We start from the raw sequence: 24,182 nt of genomic DNA, 5'->3' as shown, positions 1-24,182 counted from the left end.
GCTCTCTTTGATTTTTTAAAACACAGATTTGAAGGAAGGTATGGCCCACGGACTGTTGACTCATTACAAAAGAAGAAATGTGTGTAGTCAAACAGAGTGTTGTGACTTTGCTAATATGTAAATCCATTGCTAGAATTACTATCACCCGGGTGACAGCAGATATTGCACTTGCCAAGCGATCGATCCTCAACAACCCCAGCAAGCACGCCATAATGGATCGCTCCAACAACCGCTCCAGTTTAGGTAATCACTTCTTGTCCATTTCTTAATGTTTGTCTGTCTGTATGCCATTCTGTACAAATTACATAATATATTCTAAATGTATTGGCTTCAGATATTAAATAATAAACTTTGGTTCAGAATCAGAGAGAGTCTAGAAAATATATATATACTTCATGAAATAGTGCAAAAAGCTTTTTTTCTTGATCATTTTTGATGTTCTTCTAATCTTATGTATAATAGAGGAATCTGACATAAAATGCTTCCCATTACATTTGAAGTGCTTTTGGCTACACTTCAGCAGATTTGTACTTAGATAGAATAATGTTTTTGAAGATGTCATATAAGGATTTTAGGTTGACTAGTCTCATTTATTTCTTAATCTGCCTCTACAGCCCAAATCCAAGGAGAGGTTGAGAGGATTTTTGAGTTAGCACGCAGTCTACAGCTTGTAGTTCTGGATGCCGACACCATTAACCATCCTCTCCAACTCAGCAAGACCTCCTTGGCCCCGATCTTGGTGTATGTCAAGATTTCATCACCCAAGGTCAGAAACTGTGTTCACAGAACTCGCAAACATTTTTTCAATAGTCATTTGTTTACTGATGAAACAAACTGATTATACATTACCGTTGAAAATTTGTGGATAGTAAGGTTTTTTTATTGTTTTAAAAAAGTCTCTTATGCTCACCCAAACATGGCTGTTGAATTTTCAACAGCCATTACTCCATTCTTCAGTGTAACAAGATCCTTTAGAAATCACTGATATGCTGATTTGGTGCTCAAGAAAAATCAAAATGTTGAAAACAGTTATTGTAAACCGTTTTTTGTGGAAACCATGATGCATTTTTATGGATTCTTTGATGAATATAATGTTCAGAAGATGCATTTATATGAAATATAATTTTTTGTAACATTTTAAATGTCTTTACTCTGTGACTTTTGATCAATTAGAATGATTTGGGTGAGTTAAATGTTTGTTTTGTAATTCCAAATTTGTTTATTCCAAAACAGGACTTTTTAAGTGTGGAGGATTATGTTCAACACTTAGGAATTAAATAATGTTCAATACTTAGTCATCCGTTAAATAGCTGTTTAGTCATCAGAAAGAAATTAATTTAGCTTTCATTCATTATGTTAACCAGTTCCAGCTGCTCTATGTCATTTCCCTAGTCTGCAAAATATTAAAAGTATTATTTGCTAGTATGTTCAAGTATTCCATTGACTTTATGGTGTAAGCTAATAGATGGTATAAAAAAATTACTTCAGCCACTAGGAGGCAGAAACATGTTTATTCTGTCAGTACAGCAGTATCTGATGTGGTACTATATCAACTTGTTTGATAAACTTGTCACTTTTCTGATAACTGCAAATGTCTTTTAAAGTGCACTCAATATCATTCAAAATGATAAATATCTGTCATATGAATAAGATCTATCTGTCTGTCACTAGGCTACACAATGCATGGTTTCATTCATTGTCCAAAAGCTTTTTGAATGTGCAGCCATTACATTTACATAGGAAACGCAAGTTTGAGAGAAGACCGGTTGTACAAAAACACTAACCTTTCTCTTGTGACCCAGCGTGACCTAACATCCACTGTTCTTTTACCCCATATGCCTCACACTCATCATTCCTGTCCCTTTTTCCTTCCTCTTTTCATCTGCTGTTCAGGTTCTGACAAGATTGATAAAGACCAGGGGCAAATCTCAGACTAAACATTTGAATGTTCAGATGGTGGCCGCAGACAAACTGGCCCAGTGTCCCAATGTAAGTGTTCCCTCTGTAAATGCTAAAGACATTAAAATGTTTTCCATATGATTGCAGGAGACCCTTCTAAAAAATAGTTTAGAAAGAGAAAAGGAATTGTTCACCCCAAAATTTGCAGAAAATTTACTCGGGCCATTCAAAATTGTTTGTTTGGGTTTGGAGAAGATTTGGACAATCTTAGCATTACATCACTTTCTCACCACTGGATCCCCTGCCATCAGAATGAGAGCTCAAACAGCTAATAAAAACATCACAAAAATCCACAAGTAATCCACACATCTCCAGTCCGTAAATGAATGTCTTGAGAAGCGAAACGCTCCCTGTTTGTAATAAACAAATCCATCAAGACAATTTTAACATCAAACCATTGCTTCCAGCTAAAATCTGATTCAGTTGTCTCATCTGAATCAGGAGAGAAATATGCACAGATATGCAACGTTTACAAGCGAAAACCATACCTAACAGTTCTAAACAAAACTGTCAGCAAATTCTCATTTTTGGGTGAACTATTCCCCCAACTTTACACAATGTCCTATAGGAATGAATTGGAAGTTTTCTTGATAAGCTCTATTTTCATGCGGATTGGTTATTAACGTTTTAATGTGTAGTGGTCAATTAATCATCATACAAAATATCACCTTGTTATGCGCTTGATATATTACCTCTGATAAACTCAGAGTCAGTTTCTTTAGAAAATCAATATGAACACCCAAATTTTGAACCTCTTTGATGGCATCCTTTTAACATGGCCCTTATTTCTAATCCATTGTGCTTAATAGTGTTCTGTGGTGGAAATGGCAATGTAATTTCTTTTTTTCTTTTTGGAATAATGACTCATTTTGTCTTGTCTCATTTTAAGTCTAATGTCTTGCTATCGTTGTATGTATCCTAAATACACACAAGTAATAGTTTCACACTTTTTTCACATAATTTGACATAGTTAGATTGGAAATTACATCCCATTTTCTTTTTCCTCACACTTCATATATAATTTTTCATCTCAAGTATGCTTTTCACTGACATGGGATTTTTTATTTTTTTTTCAGTTGGCCTTTTGTAGAACATGCTGCCAACACTAGTGGTAGATATGAAAATATTAAGAATATAATACGGGACTAGCCACACAGAAATCATCATTTTGATATTTTCATGTCTGAGAAAAAATTGGGATTAAATGGGTTAATTATGCATTCACATTGTGCTGCTATTGGCTGCATGAAATATTGGCAAACTAAAGAATTCTCACTTGGGCTTTTCACCTCAAGGATTGGAAGGTCTGTTTTTTACCAACATTCAAACAATGACAGTCTAGTCTAGTTATTTTTTATGAATTTTTTCCACCTTATTTTTAACATAAGAATCGGTTATGCTGCTTGATATTGCAAACTGATGTTTGTTATCATATCATTTTAATTGATCAAAATCATAAATGCGCTGATTTGTATTTCAAAGAAATTTGTTTTCAATAATTTTATTACACTTTTTAGTTTTAGTTATCTCGCCTAATGAATCAGAAGTCTTGCACATTTACATAAAAATGCTTCACCTCAAGGATTGGAAGGTCTGTTTTTTACCAACATTCAAACAATGACAGTCTAGTCTAGTTATTTTTTATGAATTTTTTCCACCTTATTTTTAACATAAGAATCTGTTATGCTGCTTGATATTGCAAACTGGTGTTTGTTATCATATTTTAATTGATCAAAATCATAAATGCGCTGATTTGTATTTCAAAGAAATTTGTTTTCAATCATTTTATTACACTTTTTAGTTTTAGTTATCTCGCCTAATGAATTAGAAGTCTTGCACATTTACATAAAAATGCTAAAAAAAAAATAAGGTGGATATTTTGGATGTTAAAATATTTTCTGTTATGCTAGTTTAAAACACAGAAACAACAAGACATTTGTAGGTTGATTATTCAGTTGGTCTGACTGTAAATTGTCTTTGAAATGTTCTCCTAAACAAATAATGCACATGTACGATTTACCATTTGATGTTTTCGTGCATTGTTTTTCTGCATGTGGCTCTTATTGTGCATTCACCTCACTATGTATTATAGTAACACTTGAATTTGTTAACATTAGTTAACTACATTCATTAACATTAACAATGAAAAATGCTTCTAAAGCATTTACTTTTTGTTCATGTTCATTTCAGCTTTTGATTTTAATAATGTGAAAGTTTTATCGCTTTTATTTTATCTGTTTATGCATTTACTAATAGGACCTTATTGTAACATTGCAAATATTATGAAGGACTTTTTTGAGCACAGATTCAGTATAAATATAAAATCAGTACAGTTCTGAAAACAACAAAAAAGTTTATTTAACACACTTCTATATTTGAATGTGTTTCAGGAAAAACAATAATTTCCTTATGGTTGAAATTGCCACTGAACTCAAAGAGAGCATAACATTGTCTGAAACTGAAAATGGAAAAGTTAAATTGTGGTCCAACACTGTCCTAACACTGCAAATGGTGCCATGTCAGCTGACCTTTATACGTCATTTTATCCTGGTTTTTTTGGCACTGCACCCTGAAAGATGACAATTTTTCCATGCTTAAACTAATTTGCACTGCACAGTTGGTGTGTAATTGGTGGTTTGCTCAAAAACGGATATATCAGTGTAAATATTTATTTAGAGACAGTTCTTATTCAACTTATTCACAAACTTTTTAAAAACTCAAAGACAGTCTGAAAACCCTTAAAAAAAACCTATACAGAGCAATGGCAATGGCATATTAAATCAGTGATTCTGGATGATTCTTTGGAATATTTAATTCTTACTGCTCATTTACACCATTCTGCAGTTAGATATTTTTGGCATAATGAGTGCTGAACTTATAATTAACAACTGTCTTCTACATAGCTACGTTTCTTCTAACATAAAATATGTTCTACCCAAATCAATATTTGGTGAGTAGCCATGTAATAAGCAGGATAACGTACAGCCATTATCGCAAAATAAACCTGATGAGCCCTGTCATTGTTTTTTTTTTATTATTATTATTTTAAGATAATAACCGCCTGACCATCTCTTACATATATACAAGTAATTGGACATTATAAAACACTGTTCTATTCAGCGATCTCAATGTTGCCAATCAATGATTTGTTATCTTTACTATATGAATAAGCAGCATCTCTGTTATTATACATGGGATTTTCAAATGTAGGCAATAACCGTCTTTTTGAATTTCTGTAGTACATGAAAGCTAGAGCTCCCAGTATGCCAATCACTGCAATACTCAAGAACACAGCCAAACCCGTATTGACCTTGGAAGGTTCAGGACCTGTGAAGAAATAAGAGATAAAAGTATTAAGAGAAACTATCTAGTGTGAAACTGATATACACATTACATCAAAATGCAGTTTTATTATATTACATATGCACATTTAGGAATCAGTCCATTTTAAAGTAGAGAGGTTGCTTTTTCTTGACATTAAATTAGATTTTTTAATATGTCTTGACAAAAAAAAGTGTAAGTAAAGTCCTTAAAAATAAGTCATAATACTACCTTCTTGTGGGTCCTTAATGGTAGGACTTATTACTGCAGAAGAAGAAAAAAACTGAATTAAAAAAAATCTGGTCTTTTTTAAACAAGGAATGTTATAACATCTGTCTATAAAATGTTATAGACAAAATAGATTGATCATGTAATGTTGGTGTTTTATTTCCCCTTTACTCTAAACATTCATATTAAGCATATCTATCGATCAGGTCCGAAATTATTTTTGGTGTTATTTGTCACAAGCTTTACTTCAGTGAGTAGATTTTTTTTTTTGTCTACCCTAAAATCTATTTTTGAATATAGGGTAAATTCTCACAATATGTGGCCCTTCTGTTATTTGACAAGAATATATTTTCATGAATACAAATGTTTAAAGTAAAAATGACATCTTCCACAACATACTTGTATTTAAAATATATCATAGGGTATTTAATGCCTTTTCAGGAAGATTTAAACAGCAAAATGCTGAAACAACTGTGGCCACCTACGAGTCACTGCACAAATAATTTACTGCATAGTCATTTTAATTTGGATGACTGAGTTCACAAGATTTGAATTAGGTGTTTGAAACCAGCATAGATAAGTACTGCTAAAATAAAAGCTTTTAAAATAATATAAAAAGCTTATAAAAGATGTAATCATGCTGTTGGACATTTTACTCAAAACATTAGTTAAGACACAATCCTCTGTTTCCCTGACAACTACTAATTCCGCTTTCCCCTATGTTACAAAATGTCACTAAAAATGCTATTTTGAAATTTCACAATACGTACCTTTGGCAGTTTTGCAGATAAATGATAAGATTGAGTAATCACAATGCTGTTTTTTCCATTTTTTAGTTTTGGTAGAGATTAATGCGCAGTCATTATTCCAATAATGGTCTTGATAGTCATCTTCATAATCGGTCACAGCTGCCCAGTTAGTGTAATCTACCACGGTATTGTCTGACCATAACCAGTGACCTGTGTAGTTAGATAACCCAGGGTGAGTTCATATATAACCAACTCTTTTAGGCTCATGAGTTCATTCACTATTCATGTGAAAACTCGGGGCCACTGGAAAAGTGTATATTTGGTGTATTACTTTTCTGGGTTTGGAAAAGCCCAATCCAAAAGTCTTTGTAACTTTCAAGGAGCATGATGTTGTTCTCTATAAACTTCTGTTCCCCTTCATCCTTAATGCTGACAAGAGATGCACCTGAAAACCGAAGTGCAAACTTTCTTACTCTTTTGTTCTTTGCACCTGTCATGTAATTGAGTAAACAGATTTTTAAATCCATTTATATCCTTACCCCATGTCATACAGAGTCTAACTGCTCTGCTCCATGATTGCATGTCCGTCACAAAAGCATAGCAGCTGTCTTTGAAAGGTATCCACCTCACTGGATTGTCATCATCTTCATGTGGGCAGTGCCCAGGGTGCTGTGCTGGAACGGTTGGGGGAATGTCTGTTGAGAACATCGCATGGCAATAGTGTTTACCAAGCTGATTCAAGAAGTATTATCCATTCAGTGTGGAATATGATTGGATGTGTGTCATTTCAAAAACGGTGTATTGAGGCTTTTACCTGTTTGTATCACAACGCTTGTGTGTGTTTGCATGTATAAGACAGACTGCCATTTTTACTGACTCTTTCTTCAGATTACATTGATATGCCAGTAGGTGGCAAAAAGTGTCATTATAAACAAGATATGGAATCATTGATTCAGCAAATCCATTCAAAAACACTTTCTGGGTGAGTAACAGAATCATTCACTCAACCAATTTGTTTCACTTCTGTCTGCGTGACCAACGGTATGACCAACGGTTTGAAAACAATTAAAGAGGTCATGAACTGCCTTTGTTTTTTTATTTTGTACTGTTCTATGAGCTCCACTTATAATGTTTAATAGTGTTTATAATAGTGCTTAAAAATGTTTATAATTTTTGCATCAAAAACATCATAATTTAGAAGTAATAGGCTATTTCATGTCCTGTTTTTAACCCCCTCATCAGAACACTGTTTGAATAGATGTGGCTGATTATAGACTCAGAAGTAAATGCCCACTGCTATGATTAAGTGTCATTATAAACAAGATATGGAATCATTGATTCAGCAATTCCATTCAAAAACACTTTCTGGGTGAGTAACAGAATCATTCACTCAACCAATTTGTTTCACTTCTGTCTGCGTGACCAACGGTATGACCAACGGTTTGAAAACAATTAAAGAGGTCATGAACTGCCTTTGTTTTTTTATTTTGTACTGTTCTATGAGCTCCACTTATAATGTTTAATTGTGTTTATAATAGTGCTTAAAAATGTTTATAATTTTTGCATCAAAAACATCATAATTTAGAAGTAATAGGCTATTTCATGTCCTGTTTTTAACCCCCTCATCAGAACGCTGTTTGAATAGATGTGGCTGATTATAGACTCAGAAGTAAACGCCCACTGCTATGATTGGCTAACAGTTGTGTATGTTTGACAGCCTTTGTTTGACAGCCTTTCACAGATGGACGCTGCAGTAATTTCGGTCAAAAAACGCATAAATACTCACATCAAACAATCTGTTTAACAGATAAAGCAATAGTGACCATGTAATAAAAACAGTTACTAACACTTGTGTGTTGCGACATTACTGTTGGATCCAGTATAGTCAGGAACAGTATCGCCTTTCAGTTTCATTTTTTTTTTTAAAATCCTACGTCGTATTGTGCCTTGTTTGTAAACGAATCCGTAGTAAAAAGAAGTGAACAATGGACCAAGTTCTTGACGCGGTTTGGAACTTAATTGGAAATAAAGTTCATCCACTCTTTCCTAATGTTGGGATCAGAAGGAAGGCAATGCAAAGACTGTTTTTCCACAGCTTGGCACTGCACAGCATCTTGTTGCCTTTGGAGCCGTCTTTACATGTGCCAATCGGTGGGCAGGGCTAAACGGGCAGCAATGTAGAAGGAGGCATTGATCTTTTTCTGCAGAGGTCGTGTTTAGCCACACTATTACGTAATTAAGTGGCACATTCCACAACCTGTCATTTTGGCAGACTGGCTTCAACATACGCTGTTTTTAGACTAACGAGAAAGTTCTGAAACTTACAGGGTGTTTTTATAGTACAATGACCTCTTATATGTCAAAAGATCAAGGGAATTTTGGCTTCTCGTTTAAAGACACCCAAATACTATTTGACTTCCTTTATTCATGACAAGTGGCGGGTGACACATACCGAAACCTTTGTGTACAGGATTTAATAGATAATAAGCTTTCTAATGCATTCTAAAAGTCTAAATAATTTGATAATAATGTATCCATAATTATTTGCTGTATTTTACACACACACACACACACACACACACTTGTATCTCACCTGTTGTTTTCTCACAGACACTGTAGTAGGTTTGATTGCAGAGAGTTGTTTTCCATTCTCCATCCATGTCCATGTATGCACAAGGGCGGCTGGGCCGTGGTTCAGAAGGTGCCCATTTCTCCATATTCATGGGCCAGTTATTTGCCCATAGAAAATATCCATGTGTCTGTCAGATCCAAATATACAATTTGTAGATTATGAGTCATCATCAACATATCACACACAGAAGAGTAGGATATACAAAGTTCATTTTTAAAAGACTAATTTAGAAAAACACACTCCATAACATTTATATTTTCCAGATAATGCTCAAAGTAAAACGCCATTTTGTCATTAAACGTGATTAATCATTCACGTTCATTGTATGGCAATGAGCAGCCTGTATATTCTGTCAAACATCTGCTCTTGTGTTCCACAGCACAAAGAAACTCATAAGGATGACATTCCCATTTTGGCTGAATATTCCTATTAATTGCAATGCCATGATTTTCCCTTTCTCACTCTGGTGCATTACCTGTGCACTGCTGAGACCAATCCACATGGGCTGTTTGGACCTATAGACCTGCAACTCAAGGTAAGCCTGTGTTATCAAATCCCGAATGCTGGCCAAATGAGCCCCTTCTGCCTCACAGCGACGGTTTGCCTCACTCCACGTTAGATTCTCTTGAATCACTTTGAAAGATGAATTTCCGAGATTGACAAAGGTTTTAGGAACTTCAGTAGGCACTGGGGCAATACCAGGATCTGAACATGTAAAAAATGACACAATGGAAGCAAAATATGAAGAACAGTAAAAGCCTGCAAGATATCTACAGTACAATCTCTCTGCAAGTCCACAGTGTTCAGTTAAACTCACCAACATCACGACTGCAGATAAAACCGCGAGTCGAATTACAGTCAGTTGCCACCCACTTGCCAAAGACAGAGCTTGACGTTTTGTCCATAAAAACACATTCCTGTTTGAAAAACAAACACTCTATTATCACTAAAAATAATACTATCCAGTTATAATCTCAGTTTGTCTCAGTACCTGTTCATCCGAAGAGTGAAATTTTGTCCAATAGAATGAATGCCACTGTGAGTGGGGAAAATGTTTTAATAAATAACTATAAAAAAGTCCATAGTTATACTGAAACATCTTCAGGTTAAGTGTGGATTTTATTAAGCAGGTTTACATACATAGGTTTGAGGTTCTCCTTTGGCCCACTCGGTGAATGTAACTGTACTCCCATCTGTCCACTTGAACCCCCCGCTTGCCAAATTACTGAATCCAATCCAGAAGTCTGTGGTTTTGTCTCTAATCAATGTGCTTAAAAAGGCTGCAGCAAACAAAAATGCAGTGTATGATAATGATCAAGTCAAAGTGTACAGTAAACTAAATAAATACATCTTTCTAATCAAGATACAGCAGTTCTATATTTTAGAAAAAGGTCCCATTTTAATCTATGCAAAAGATAATAATTCTACATTTTCAGAGAACATTTGTATTTTTTAACATAATTTTGAGTAGCATTGAAATCTCTTGTCTAATTCATTAATTAACAAAGCTTTTACCTTGTTGTTGTCTACTCATAATTGATGCCAGATCTCCACCAAGCTCTCTGCAGTATTCTCTCGCTTCAGTCCATGTTTTCATGTCTTCTTTCATGTTGTAGCACTATAGTGTGTTATATAAATGACCATTATTTATTTTCTTCTAAAAATGAATTACAGATGCAGATCATGAAACAATTTCACAAATGTTGCATTGGAAAATCTATTACAGCAGTGCAAAAACTTTTTTTTTTGTAATAAGCACAGCTTTATTCTGTGTGAGATCTGATTTTGCTGTGAAACATTTTAATTTCATTGAGCTATAGAGCAATCTGGTGCAGAACTGTTTAAATATACTGACAAAAGCTACATAAACTGCAAAAATGTCTAAATGTAAAACTTCAAGGTATCATTTTTATTATAACACATTATAATTATTATATTTTTTATCATTTTAAAATGTTTATAATTACTTTTCCTTTGAAGCTTTTCCACTCAGGAGCACAGCCTCCTTTTGGCTCTTGTGAAGGGGTCACCGTGGCATTCACTGGAGGTGACTGACTTCGCTTACAAAAAAAATTATATTCATCACCACAGTTAATAGTTTCCCAGAGTCCTGTAACAGTCAAAATATGTTTTGTTTAATGTAATTTATCAAATGTATCAACAGTGATTTGATCATACATCATAACCATTCTGCACCAAATTTATCAGTGGTCAATAACACATTCCACTAATTATAGACACATATATATTATTAAGAAGATATGCTGTACCTTGAGATGTGGTCATCTTCACACATCTTTCCTCACTGTTTTTAAAAGCAGGCTGATTTGTTTCCCAAGCTTGAAACACTACTGGGGACCCATCTATCCACCTTATAGATGAAAAAAAATTATTTGCTTATTTGTTCTTTTGCAAGGGAACATAGAGTGCTGCTTGCATTATTTAAACCTACTGGTAAGTCCCATCCAGATCAACTGTCAAACCAATGATAAAATCATTGTGCGAATTTTTAGCCTGCAACACAGAAAAAAAAGCCCAACACTACAGTCAGTCAGTAAATTACATAGAAAACATTTTCAAAATAACAAATGATACAAAGATACATATTGTGTTATACATGCACCACAAATATGCTGCTAGAAAATGTAACTCAGCCCTCATACCTGATGCCAAAGAAACACCCGCTCGTCCTCATCATTGATAACCACAAGATTGCCATGTGATTTCTTACAGAATGTCCGAGCGTCGTGCATAGAAAGTGCTGAGTACTGAGACGCATAGTACTGGCTACCTTTGAATTGAATCCAGCCATCCTCTGTTTCATTATAAACTTAAATAAAAATAAATAAATGTTTGGCAATTGAGTTCCTCATTTACCCCGTCAGTGTGACAAAAACAAACAAAAACGTTTGTGCAAGTTTAAGACTTACCTGGATCTGTAATATTTACTTCCTTTGGTATCTTTCCTAAAGACAAAGCATAGCAGTTAGCTGTCATGTATTTAATTAAAAAATTTAATATTATAGAATTTTCCGTGACACTTTAGTAGCTATATTGACCAATTCTCACTATTAACTTGTTGCATATTAGCATGCCTATTATTAACATATTAGCTGTTTATTAGTAGGCTACTTATAAAGCACATATTCTGCATGACCATATTCTACATCCCTGATCCTACCCAATACCTTAACTTAACAACTACCTTACTAACTATTAATAATAAGCAAATTAGGAGTTTATTGAGGCAAAAGTCATAGTTAATGGATATTTGTTAATAGCGAGAATTGGACCTTAAAATAAAGTGTGACCAAATTTTCTTTTCAATTGAGTGATGATAGAATTAGACTTTTGCCAGATTGACATGTTGTACCTTTTCGTATCTGACAGTACCAGTCCTTTCTGTCTTGACAGTTAATGTCATTCCATGCTCCATCATTGTCCCAAATTGAAATGATCATTTCAACACAATTTTCAATGTTGTTCAAATTGTTTGGTTCATCACTAGTCCAGCTTTGATAGGATGACTGAAAGAGAGTAGATTTTGAAAAACCAAAATGACATTAAATGTGAATTCTATTTAGCATTTTTTGTCTGTTAACAAATTCTTTGTGAACTCACCGAAGAACCATCACTCCAAACAAAACCCACAGCGGGATCGTACATTCTGTAACCAATCCATGCTGGATTCACTCTAAAAGTAAAATCACATAGTTTATTTATTTATTTATCATTAATTTATGAATTAATCATTTTCAGTCACGTGACTTTTCTTCTCATTCCCCATGGAATACAAAAACACAAGAAAAACACTAAGACAGATATAATATTCATTGACATATATGCAAGTGTATGAAGATTTAATTATGGGTAATTATTGTGAATTATGACCGCTGATGGTCAGTGTCACCTGACTGAAATACATGTCGGCTATTGATCATGTTAAACAAGTTTTTCCATTAGCTGGACATTCATCAGCTATCATTATGCAAAAGGAATGATAGATATTACCCTCCTTGTTTCCAAGGAATATCAGCCTCATGATGGATACTCAGGAGATCCCCACCAAGCTCTCGGCAGAAGTCAAGAGCTTCATCCCAAGTCTTCATTTGGCTCATAGGTACATTAAAATGCTGCCAGAAAGAGAAATCAGTCTTTCTGATTTTATAACATGCTAGGAAATGTGTATGCTAGTCTTTTATTTTGTTTAAATATCACATTTAGGCAAAATTCAACATGAAAATAACTTAAAAAGCCTGTTTTACCTTGACACAGAAGTCTCTAGACAAAAGTGGCGTCCAGTCTTCGGGACAGGCCAAAGCAGGTGTGGTTGGTGGGGCTGGAGTTGTAACTAGTCCATCGGCTTTCTGCTTGCAGATGTATTTTTCCTTATTTGAGCAGCTGAGCACATCCCAAAGCCCAGCAACAAGTCCAGTCGTCATGGCAACACAGCCTTGTTTTCTTCCTAATTTTTTAAAGACAAAAAAAATAGATTTTCTAAAATGTAATACTGTAATTATGAGCAATCAGAAACATAATCATTTCATTGACATTGAGTACATTACCTGGCATCCCAGCGTTGAAATGAGTATATGAGACTTCCTTAGTGTTGGTCCATTCAAAAGTGTGCAGATCCCTCTGATTTGACAATCCAATCCAGAAGTACTTCTCTGGTCGAGCTCCAACTAGACTAACAAGGAATGCATTTTCTACTCTAATGGGGAAAAACAGATGAAGTCTTTTGAAAAGGAAGAAAATAACACTGAAAGCTGTTCATAGCTTTTAAATATGAAATATTTTACACATACATTTTGAAAAGTTTTTTTCAATTGCTTCAAGATTTTAGTCAATGTATTAAGAATTCATTGTCAGATGTAGAAAGGACAGAAAGCATGTAACTGAAGAAATGATCTGACCTGGATGAAATATCAACCAATTGAGAATCAGCTTTTGCACACATCTGCTTTGCTTCTTCAAAGGTCTTAGTCTCAGATCCTGCCATGTAGCAGTAGTACCCATACCTGGTCCAACCCTTCTCAAAAAATAAGACAGCTGTCAGTGTATACATTTCACCACCTGATGACCAAGAACATAACTAGAAGACATAATTCTACAATTTTAGGCCATTTTCTAATCATACAATACATACTGTTTTGCATCCCAGGCTTGTGACAGCTGTGTCATTATTCGAGGCTTTAGAGCTGGCCTTCTTCTTACAGATGAATCCATTCTTATTTTCACAAATATCATCTGCCCACTTTCCCTCCTAAATTAGAAACATTACGCAAATGTTCAGTTCAGCAACCCATAATGCTATGACAAAAACTAAGCAACTAGAATTTAAGATGACTTTTCAAATAATGTGCAAAATGTTTTTAGTAAATGCTTTTTACTTCTTACTTATGAAGTTCTTACCTCTCCTCTCATTAACACGCAGTCCTCTGCATAGACAACACTGTGGCTCGGCTCCCTCACTTCCCAAGAGGCAAATGGGATGCTAGACTGGTCACTCCACTCAAACAGCATCTGCGTTTTACGGTCATTGAAACCAATCCACAGCTCGTCTGTTTTCACTGAGAATAGAGATGTAGATAATCGACCAGCAACCTCATATAGGGATGACTTCTATACCTTTTTTTTTTTACAACGACACTGTTAAAAAGTCTTTTAATTATCAAAACGTACAGTATCCAAGCTGTGTGATGACAAAGCTTTGCTCTTCTTTGCTGAGAATACTCAGCAGGTCTCCTCCTTCCCGCAGACAGGAGTCTCGCGCCTCCAGCCATGTTTTCTTATTGCGATGAAGGAGATAACAGTTGCCTGAATATGGAATCCAGGGGCTATAGCAAAAACCAGTGTCCACCACTGTCCAAAAGACAAAGATAACACATTACCAACACCATATACAGTACAGTATGGTAGAGGATCCCAGCATTTTGGATACCATAGAAATTTCACAATTCTTGTCACCAGTGTCAATATCACAAAAAACAAAAACAAATACTAGCCTAAATTTGAAAAAAAGTAAACTGTGAAACAGCGATTAAAAAAAGAACAAGAAACTAATTACAAGCAATATGACAGTAGAACAAATAAGATATGCTACATGTATTGTATAAAGTAATCAAATGTATTAAAACAACAAACGTTTACATTAAATATATATATATATATATATCCATAAGCGGAGAATGTAATCTCTTTTGAATTAGCGCTCGCTGTTCACTTTCACTTTCGATTTCGCGATCACGCGCACTCTGTGTAAAGGAAGATCATATATTTGTCAATGAACTCAGGATCTCTTGAGCAGCAAATCCTCCAGCATGTTCTGTCAGCCATCTCTCCTCTCAACCCGTGATCAGTCAAATCTGACTCCTGCATCTTGTGTTGGATGCAGGTTTTTTTTTTTTTTGATGGAATTGGGCTACTTTTAAACTGTTGCCATGGCTTAATTTTTCTTCGTGGGTTAAAGGTTTGAAATGTTGCATAAATTACATTTGACTGAAATGCTTGCATTGAAACATTTTGCATTCTACCTATGATAAAACTGTGCTAGATGTTAAGTTCTATGAAGGACAGCCACTGGTAGGAAGCTTTTTAGCTGTGTTTATAATAAATATGCATAACAGTGATGGTAAAATATGTATATTAGGTATGGAAATGACATATTTTGAGTTTTGATATTTAAGATTGCGCTACTTTGGGCGCTTTCGGCATTACTTTAATCACCAACCAACCAAACCCCAGCCACCCGCCCCGCCTGCACCCACTGTCCTCTTTTTGGAAAAATTAAATATGGTCACCCTAATTTAGTTAAGAGCAGTGTGAGATTTTCTCTCTTTTGTTGTTTAATTAACATGAATGACAGACAGCGAGAATAGACTACTGTCACTGTCACATACTGTTACACATGTTTTCTTTCGCAGCTGTTTGCTTTCACTTAAGACCTAAATTACTGTTTACGAAGATACTTGCAAAGACGGGCATTTTGACACATACTTTGTGTGTATTTAACCGTTCAAAATCTACAAATCGGCAAAACTAACTCAGTTCAATACTCCTGTGCTCTATGAACACCGTCTTCACATGCGCGCACCTCTCTGACAGTGTGTGCATATAGCAAAATGAGTTCTCTTTCACTGCTGATTGCGTTTCAACGGCTTAAAATCACTTGTTTTTAACCGCAATGCTTAGAAACATATGCAAACAATAAATTTTAGTAACCATGTAGCACAGCAACGTCACGTGAGCGTGTAATCAAAACAGTCCAAAATCTCTGCCAGTTGACAAATTTCTACTGGTTAATCGTGTCTACCGGTATATCGCCGGCCCTAATAGTCCATATTGAAGTAGGTTAATAACACACTGACATGCAGTTGAATAAGTGAGTCACATGTATGAGAACCACTCTGAGGGATTTGGTGAAAAGATCCGACTCAAAAGAGTCATTTGTTTGTTAATTGCACTACACAGATCACGCTATTTGTTTTTCTTTTTTCTTCTTCTTCTTCTTTCCTGACACTGCTTAACTCACTAATTCCAGTTCCACAATTTGAGAACCACTGCTATATGAAACAAAGAGTGACTGGGAAGCCTACCTGGTGGAAGAGTTGGAACAGAATGGCCTCTTTGGCAGACATATCCATGTTTTTCAGAACAAGGCTCATTTGACCATTCAGAACCAAAAGCATTTTTCAGGACACCACAACTGTAGCCTGGTTGTGTGGTTGGGTATCCTTCAACAAAGAAAGAAATTATAATTTCAGTCAAGTAATAGGCTCAGTTAGCTAGTCAGTGCTTATTTTGTTTGTTCATTTAGTTATTCAGTACAGGCCAAAAACATCTAGGATATGGTTACTAAAGGCATAGTGAAGGTCTCTCACGTCATGCTACATTTACATTAATGTACACATTCCTTTGTATCTGTTTGTTTGTTCACTGGGAATCAAACTAGTGTTGTTGGTATTATACTCTTCTAATTGAGCTACATGAATTCAATGAATCATTTGGTTGAAAGACGGTCTTACCACTGAGCCATTTCAGATAGCGTAACGGCTGTCCATTGCTCCATTGCCAACCACCGCTTACATCTAATTTATTGAGTCCTGTCCATAGTGTATTTTGAGTCGTCTGGACAATTCCTAGATAAGGCAGTTTTCTTAATGTTTTATTATTTGGATATTTCTAGACATTCATCAATATTACATTAGTGCATGAAATGATGAACAGTTCCATTCAAAGAATCTTTTGATGGGACTGTACCTGCAACAAAGGTGTGTTCGTGAGGTTCAGAGACACTCAGCAGCTCTGCACCTTGCTGCTGGCAGCTCTTTCTAGCCTGGTACCATGTCAGGGCCGACCCACTATTCACTTGGTAATAGACGTTTGTCAGAGGATGTTTGGCCCAGAAAGCATCTGCAAATCATCACTACCCATCAATATGTGCAAGCCAATGTTTCATTGTTAGAATATATGATTTATTTGTTTAGTCTTCAGTGATGGACAAGTGACAATTGTAGTCTCAAAGATTTAATATTGATCATGCAGGTAACAATTCAAATGTAAAGTGAATAGGAAATGAACCTACTGTCAGGTGTTGGGCAGTAGCCCCACAGCTGATTAATACTGTAGTCTGTCTCAACGGAACACCATAGACGCTGATTTTGTGTATCAACCTTGGTACAATCTGCATACCATTTTTTCTCATAAAGAAAAGGAAATTGGCATGGGCGCCCAAAAGCATTCCCACCAATGGTGTACAATTCTGTAAAATAAAATGTAAGAATTTGTAGATCAGTTATTTGAACCATGATCTGTAGTGCTGGTGAAATTATCAGATTATGCAAACAAACATTACATTTGCAATAAAATTAAAAAAAATATATATATTAGTTAAATATTAAATAGCACAGGTTGATTAGACAATCTGCTAAATGGAATTGAATTGATTAATGTTGGAAATCTCTTTGCACTCAAAAATGGATATAATAAATCAGTTGCTATGGTATCAAGGGTATTAATATTAGATACCAACAAACCAGTTCCTGATGAAACTAGACAGTGGGTCCCATTGTGACAAAGGTATTTGAGTTATCCAATCACTCATATATAGTGTTACCTTGGATTATGGCAAATATTAGGAAATATTCAAATATGGATGCAGTGATTGACCAATCAGAATAAACTATTACATGTACCTGGACATGTACAGCTACGTAATGTGTTCAGGTTTCAATGGTACTTTGGAATGTTTTGATTTTGTTTTAAAGCCTGTAAAACAGAACTGATGACACAGTCATTTATTTTTAATAATTTAGTGTTAATCTTTTTTTGTGATTGCATCCAGGGGCCAGTTACACATAAACATAACCACTATGTTCAGACTTCCCAAGCCAAGGAATAATCGGTCTTACTATTCAGATTCAAATCTATGTTTTTATGCAACTGACTTGGGAAAAAAAAATAGTTATGAGCAGTCTTAAAGAAAAAAACAGATGACTAACTTGTAAAACTAGTCTAAGCTGTTTACGCAATGACCACTGAACTGCTGGAAAACTCGTGAAAGACAAACAAGCTCAGCCGTCTCCTTAAAGGGAGAAGCAACCTGAGTCTTCACAAACAGTTTGGATTTATATTTGTTTACAAGTCATAATAATGGGCATTTGAATAAAATGAATGAGCATAATACTAGTTAGGGGGAACATATACTAGAGACTTACTAATGAGGACAAAAAAGGTTGGGAATGAATGTTTTATTTCACCATTATTCAGTGAAATAACTGTTGTATTTTACTCCCTGATTAAATAACACACATTTGCATAGAAAAGAAAAAAATTCAATAGACACATTAAGACACATACCTTCATAAGGCTTAGAGCAAATGCCGTATAATGTTCCATGAATTGTCCATTTGCTCTTCGCTCCAGTGTCTTTAGAGATCACTGGCACACCATTATCATTTACAGCCAGGTACAGAGACTCATTCTTTAGGCCCAGCAATGTATCACGGTGGCATTCCCACTTCTGCAGAACACTGTCATCTTCACAAATCAGCCACTGCAGTTTTTTGCCCACTGTTTTACTTCCTACTCCAAGGCATTTCTTTGTGAAAGTGTTCAAAATTCGATTCTTTGAAGTCCAGCGAAACTGTAGTGGGTTACTGTATGGGTCACAGGTGGCAAGCCGTTCCAGGGAGCTGGTCATGCATTTGTTATAATCCACATTATATATTAGAAAGTTTCCTGCAGCACAAAAATTTAATGAGATGCATGATTAATATTGCCATTTATTTTTCAGTTTGATTAAAGTAAAAAGACATACCTGACTGTGCAAAGCAGTTTGCTAGATATAATACGAGAAGAATCACTACTGATATTATTTTCATCTTGATCCAAAATGTATTTTGTGCTGCTGCTAAGTTCATTCCAGTGTCATCCTCTGTCTTTGGCTGATAGCCACTGCAGTTTTTTGCCCACTGTTTTACTTCCTACTCCAAGGCATTTCTTTGTGAAAGTGTTCAAAATTCGATTCTTTGAAGTCCAGCGAAACTGTAGTGGGTTACTGTATGGGTCACAGGTGGCAAGCCGTTCCAGGGAGCTGGTCATGCATTTGTTATAATCCACATTATATATTAGAAAGTTTCCTGCAGCACAAAAATTTAATGAGATGCATGATTAATATTGCCATTTATTTTTCAGTTTGATTAAAGTAAAAAGACATACCTGACTGTGCAAAGCAGTTTGCTAGATATAATACGAGAAGAATCACTACTGATATTATTTTCATCTTGATCCAAAATGTATTTTGTGCTGCTGCTAAATTCATTCCAGTGTCATCCTCTGTCTTTGGCTGAGATTCTGCAGTCTCACATTTGCTCATGCAGACCTGCCCTTTAAACTGGTCCGATTGTCCCAATCAGAATCACATCCTGTCACATGTCTCTTTCTTCAAAACTGTTGAAACACTAACGTCACAAAGCTTCTTTGAAAGGGGGAGTCTTCTTAGTGATTGAAAATATGGTCTTAGTCAGCTTAATTTTGTGAATTTAGGTGTGAATAAGTGTTTTGGTTTGGTTATTTGAGGAATCACTGAGACATTCCCTCTTCCCAGCAATGGTTCTGCCCTGTCAGCATACACCACAATAGCTGTACAAAAAAAAACTGAATTACAAATTTATGATCTGAATGCAATTTCCTGTTATGCCTTGTACTCATGTTCCTGGAAATCCTGTGTAAAAACGAAAATATGTTAAGGTCATGCTTGCCCTGATACTGTTAGATACTGTTACTGTCTGTGACCCCACGTTACTTTATGAATAATATTTACAAATATATAATTATATAAATATTTTATTCAATAATTATAAATCATTATAAATCATTTTTTACACATTTGTCTCCAATCACCCGGTGGAATTTCAGTTCATTTTGCATACATTTATTATACTACACTGTTATGACGTCACCATTTTTCTGCCTCATGAGAACCAGTTGTCAGATGCCTACTTAACACCTCGCTGATTAACTGCAGGCCTACCGGAGAGCCACACACCCTCCTGAAATGGTGCCTCCCAAAAAATAAAAAATAAAATATATATATCTTCAAAATATTGGATAAGAACAAATTAATAGTACAACAATAAAACAACGCCAATATGGTCTGAATGAACACACACTTAGATGTAACCACTTTATTACGTCAAAATAAGACTTGAAATGGTCTGAAAACATGATCTGTGGGAGTTTTTAGTGAGTAAATCAGCTTGTTGAAATTTAAAGTAAATTTCTGTCTGTGACCAATATTTGCTGAGCTTTGATGACTGATGAACCGAATAATAGTTAAAAGTTAACTATTAGAAAGAATAGCTGAACATAAGTTCACAAATAAAATATTTTGTTTAATTGTTACTGCCTTGAGTTATAATTTTGGAATAAATGTAAAATGCTTAATAACTTGTAAGTAATGTTTGTACACAAGAGCAATTCACAAACACAGGACCCTACCAATAATAATGACACCTACCCAGGAGGCCCATTGTTATAGCCTACTTTACATCTAGAAGGCCAGATATCCTTTGCACTGTATAATGCCAAGCTATCATACCATGTCCTTTTTCCAGGCCAAGTCTATTAGTCCTGACTTCCACCTTTGAGATTTAGAAATTAAGCCGTCTTTAAAAGCCATATCATATATCATTATTATCTTGGTTCATCCTGTGTCATCTGTGTCTTTTAATGCCAACCAAAATATGATTCCATTCAATTCTGAGAGTAGAACTGCAAGAACTGGCAGTAATGTATCATATACATTAATACCATTTACTGTATGTATCCATCTGTACTCAACGTCCGCGCTACGAGGGGGCCGGTGTAGTGCCGAAATTTGCACCCTGCCAGATTATGCACCCCCTAGTATTGGTAGGTTTAGGGTTAGATGTGGGGGAGGGGTTAGGATTAGGGGTGGGGTTGGGATTAGGCAATCAGGTAACGACTTCAACGAGGGGGTGCATAATCTGGCAGGGGTGCAGAATTCGGCACAACACCGGCCATCTAGGTGCCCCCTCACTTCTATAAGCACCCCACGGAACGCGATTTTTACCGAGCCTTCCTCTAGTCTAGAAAAGCAAATGACTCTGTCTGTACTGCAGATTTACTGGTGTTTCTGATGAAAGTATGACTGCCCTATATGACGGATTAAATGGAGGACCGTTTGATTCAAAATCAATCATCTTTTTGATTCATTAAATGAGCAAGTCATTTGGCCGTGAATCGGATGATATTTGTTTGTGGCGTTCCTCATCTGGATTCTTATCGTTTCTTATCTTAATTTTTTTAACCACGTGTTTTTTCATAGGTTTAATTTAGACTGTAACCTTACCTCGTACTCAAAACGCTGTAGGCTATTTATTTTTTCGCAAACGGAAGCGCAATTTGTCTGCTACAATAAGCGAGTTTCGAAAGCGTTTGCGTGCGTTTCCTCTCGCTCCACGATGACGCGGGTTCTTGAAATGCACAGTCTGGAGTGAAGCTTCACCACGGATTAGACCGTTAGCATCTCGCTCGAAAATGACCAGAGTTTCATTCATTAAATGAGCAAGTCATTTGGCCGTGAATCGGATGATATTTGTTTGTGGCGTTCCTCATCTGGATTCTTATCGTTTCTTATCTTAATTTTTTTAACCACGTGTTTTTTCATAGGTTTAATTTAGACTGTAACCTTACCTCATACTCAAAACGCTGTAGGCTATTTATTTTTTCGCAAACGGAAGCGCAATTTGTCTGCTACAATAAGCGAGTTTCGAAAGTGTTTGCGTGCGTTTCCTCTCGCTCCACGATGACGCGGGTTCTTGAAATGCACAGTCTGGAGTGAAGCTTCACCACGGACCAAAAGAACACGTGAACTGGGAGGGAACATCTCTGGTATTCCGTTCCACTTGATCCAAGCCGATATTATCATGGTTGTGATTATCTGGGCCCTCGAGGATTGCACAGCGTGATTGCAAATGTTATTGCCTAAATAATCTCCGTCTAAATGTGCTTTGATAACGAATGAATGTATAATGAGCATCATAAAGAATATCATCATGGACATTGGCCGTGAATCGGATGATATTTGTTTGTGGCGTTCCTCATCTGGATTCTTATCGTTTCTTATCTTAATTTTTTTAACCACGTGTTTTTTCATAGGTTTAATTTAGACTGTAACCTTACCTCGTACTCAAAACGCTGTAGGCTATTTATTTTTTCGCAAACGGAAGCGCAATTTGTCTGCTACAATAAGCGAGTTTCGAAAGCGTTTGCGTGCGTTTCCTCTCGCTCCACGATGACGCGGGTTCTTGAAATGCACAGTCTGGAGTGAAGCTTCACCACGGATTAGACCGTTAGCATCTCGCTCGAAAATGACCAGAGTTTCAATATTTTTCCTATTTAAAACGTGACTCTTCTGTAGTTACATCGTGACCAAAAGAACACGTGAACTGGGAGGGAACATCTCTGGTATTCCGTTCCACTTGATCCAAGCCGATATCATGGTTGTGATTATCTGGGCCCTCGAGGATTGCACAGCGTGATTGCAAATGTTATTGCCTAAATAATCTCCGTCTAAATGTGCTTTGATAACGAATGAATGTATAATGAGCATCATAAAGAATATCATTATGGACATTTCCATGATTTTACCTTGACACAAAGTTCCTGGATACAAGTGCTGTACATGCATTCTTGAAGGCAGGTGTGGTTGGCAGGGCTGGATCCCTCATCAGCTCTCTGCTTGCAGATGTATGTTTTCTTATTTGAGAAGCTGAGCACAATCCAAAGCCCAACACCAATTCCAATCTTCATGGCAACATAAAATATGAAGTCTTATATGCACTTATAAAATATAAATAGAAAAATAATTTAAATAGCTGATAATGGTCAGTAACAATTAAGTCCTAAAAAACTCAGTACCCTGGTTTCATTTTTGTGATTTTAATAGAATATGAAGGCGTTTAATTATAAAAAATATTCACTATTGTGTCTATGCAAGTGTGTAAAATTGCATTTCCTTGAAATGGTTTTCTAATTAGCAGTTCTGTTTTTTTTGTTGTTTTTTTGCCATCTTTGCAGTTTTTCTAATCACCTAAGGTCAAACTGATAGTCAGCTTTTGTGGTTCCATGTTTTTGGATTTGTGGAGTTGACTAATGAATTATAAGGAAGGTTGATGAAGGAAAGCAAATTTCACTTCCTTTTTTGTCTGGAGTTACATAATCATTCATTTCCGTCTCTCGCTTCACACAGTGATTCCAAATGCATCTGTTTTTATGTCCTCTGTGCTGAGTTTGCAGGGTGAGGACAGTGAGTAAGAGAAGAAGTGGGGAACCTGCCTGACTGGCATTGATGATCTGTGCAATACATTTAACCGCCACACACAATGTCAAAAGGATAGTGTGTACGGGTAGTCTGACCTCACAGTTGCTCAATTTATTATGAAAATTACAAAATTGACTTGAAAAGTGAACTGAATTGGATTCCAGAAACTGAGTAAGTTACGCATGATTAAGGAAGCATGTATATTTTTTTTTATCTATTTTATATCACCTATTTCATCTTCAGTACTTCATTTTGTTTTCATTTTTTAAAGTTTAAATATTCCATATTTTCTCTTCATTAATATGGTAATAAAAGTGCATGTATTACAAGAATTATATATTTTTGATTAATTAATGTTTTTAATGAGAATAACGTCCCACAGCAGGACATCAACTTCCCCTATACAAGCAACATTAAATAGTTTAAAAACTGCCTTTACATT

At 35.6% G+C, this 24,182-nt stretch overlaps 2 protein-coding genes and 1 long non-coding RNA gene across 3 annotated transcripts; 1 reads left to right on the top strand and 2 right to left on the bottom strand.

Annotated features, from left to right (window-relative positions):
- The first annotated feature begins 7 nt into the window (after nucleotides 1-7).
- LOC107585867 (voltage-dependent L-type calcium channel subunit beta-4-like) lies at nucleotides 8-2,040 on the top strand. Its single transcript, XM_016273040.1, has 4 exons — nucleotides 8-38; nucleotides 134-243; nucleotides 615-766; nucleotides 1,894-2,040. The coding sequence occupies exons 2-4, from the start codon at nucleotides 213-215 to the stop codon at nucleotides 2,038-2,040; spliced, it is 330 nt and encodes a 109-aa protein (XP_016128526.1). The 5' UTR covers nucleotides 8-38; nucleotides 134-212.
- Nucleotides 2,041-3,027: 987 nt separating this feature from the next.
- Nucleotides 3,028-3,642, bottom strand: LOC107584146 (uncharacterized). The gene is made up of 2 exons (XR_001609110.1): nucleotides 3,536-3,642; nucleotides 3,028-3,248 (listed from the first exon to the last, which is right to left on the bottom strand). It is a non-coding gene; the product is annotated as an uncharacterized lncRNA (long non-coding RNA).
- Nucleotides 3,643-4,025: 383 nt separating this feature from the next.
- Nucleotides 4,026-19,334, bottom strand: LOC107584136 (mannose receptor C-type 1). Its single transcript, XM_016270614.1, has 31 exons — nucleotides 19,211-19,334; nucleotides 18,751-19,131; nucleotides 17,477-17,653; nucleotides 17,152-17,304; nucleotides 16,917-17,030; nucleotides 16,488-16,625; nucleotides 14,575-14,754; nucleotides 14,305-14,462; nucleotides 14,039-14,155; nucleotides 13,806-13,921; nucleotides 13,455-13,603; nucleotides 13,155-13,354; nucleotides 12,901-13,022; nucleotides 12,511-12,583; nucleotides 12,263-12,416; nucleotides 11,820-11,855; nucleotides 11,553-11,719; nucleotides 11,342-11,403; nucleotides 11,160-11,260; nucleotides 10,857-10,999; nucleotides 10,405-10,507; nucleotides 10,030-10,169; nucleotides 9,881-9,925; nucleotides 9,707-9,806; nucleotides 9,365-9,594; nucleotides 8,851-9,016; nucleotides 6,797-6,952; nucleotides 6,589-6,702; nucleotides 6,279-6,467; nucleotides 5,512-5,544; nucleotides 4,026-5,286 (listed from the first exon to the last, which is right to left on the bottom strand). The coding sequence occupies exons 1-31, from the start codon at nucleotides 19,311-19,313 to the stop codon at nucleotides 5,072-5,074; spliced, it is 4,335 nt and encodes a 1,444-aa protein (XP_016126100.1). The 5' UTR covers nucleotides 19,314-19,334; the 3' UTR covers nucleotides 4,026-5,071.
- Nucleotides 19,335-24,182: the final 4,848 nt, after the last annotated feature.

The sequence above is a fragment of the Sinocyclocheilus grahami genome, unplaced genomic scaffold (assembly GCF_001515645.1).
Source record: "Sinocyclocheilus grahami isolate Dianchi unplaced genomic scaffold, SAMN03320097.WGS_v1.1 scaffold5.1, whole genome shotgun sequence".
Classification (NCBI taxonomy): Eukaryota; Metazoa; Chordata; class Actinopteri; order Cypriniformes; family Cyprinidae; genus Sinocyclocheilus; species Sinocyclocheilus grahami.
Note: the sequence above shows the minus strand (reverse complement) of the source record. Positions and strands in the feature narration are given on the sequence as shown.

Bases quoted from the DNA above. Each gene is read 5' to 3' on its own strand.
- LOC107585867 (XM_016273040.1), top strand. From the start codon at position 213: ATGGATCGCTCCAACAACCGCTCCAGTTTAG. The intron at 244-614 runs GTAATCACTTCT...CTGCCTCTACAG, and splicing joins CAACAACCGCTCCAGTTTAG to CCCAAATCCAAGGAGAGGTT. The intron at 767-1,893 runs GTCAGAAACTGT...TCTGCTGTTCAG, and splicing joins TCAAGATTTCATCACCCAAG to GTTCTGACAAGATTGATAAA.
- LOC107584136 (XM_016270614.1), bottom strand. From the start codon at position 19,313: ATGAACTTAGCAGCAGCACAAAATACATTTTGGATCAAGATGAAAATA. The intron at 14,755-16,487 runs GTAGGCTTCCCA...TCTTTTGGACAG, and splicing joins TGTTCCAACTCTTCCACCAG to TGGTGGACACTGGTTTTTGC. The intron at 10,508-10,856 runs GTAATTATAAAC...AACACACTATAG, and splicing joins GGAAAAGCTTCAAAGGAAAA to TGCTACAACATGAAAGAAGA.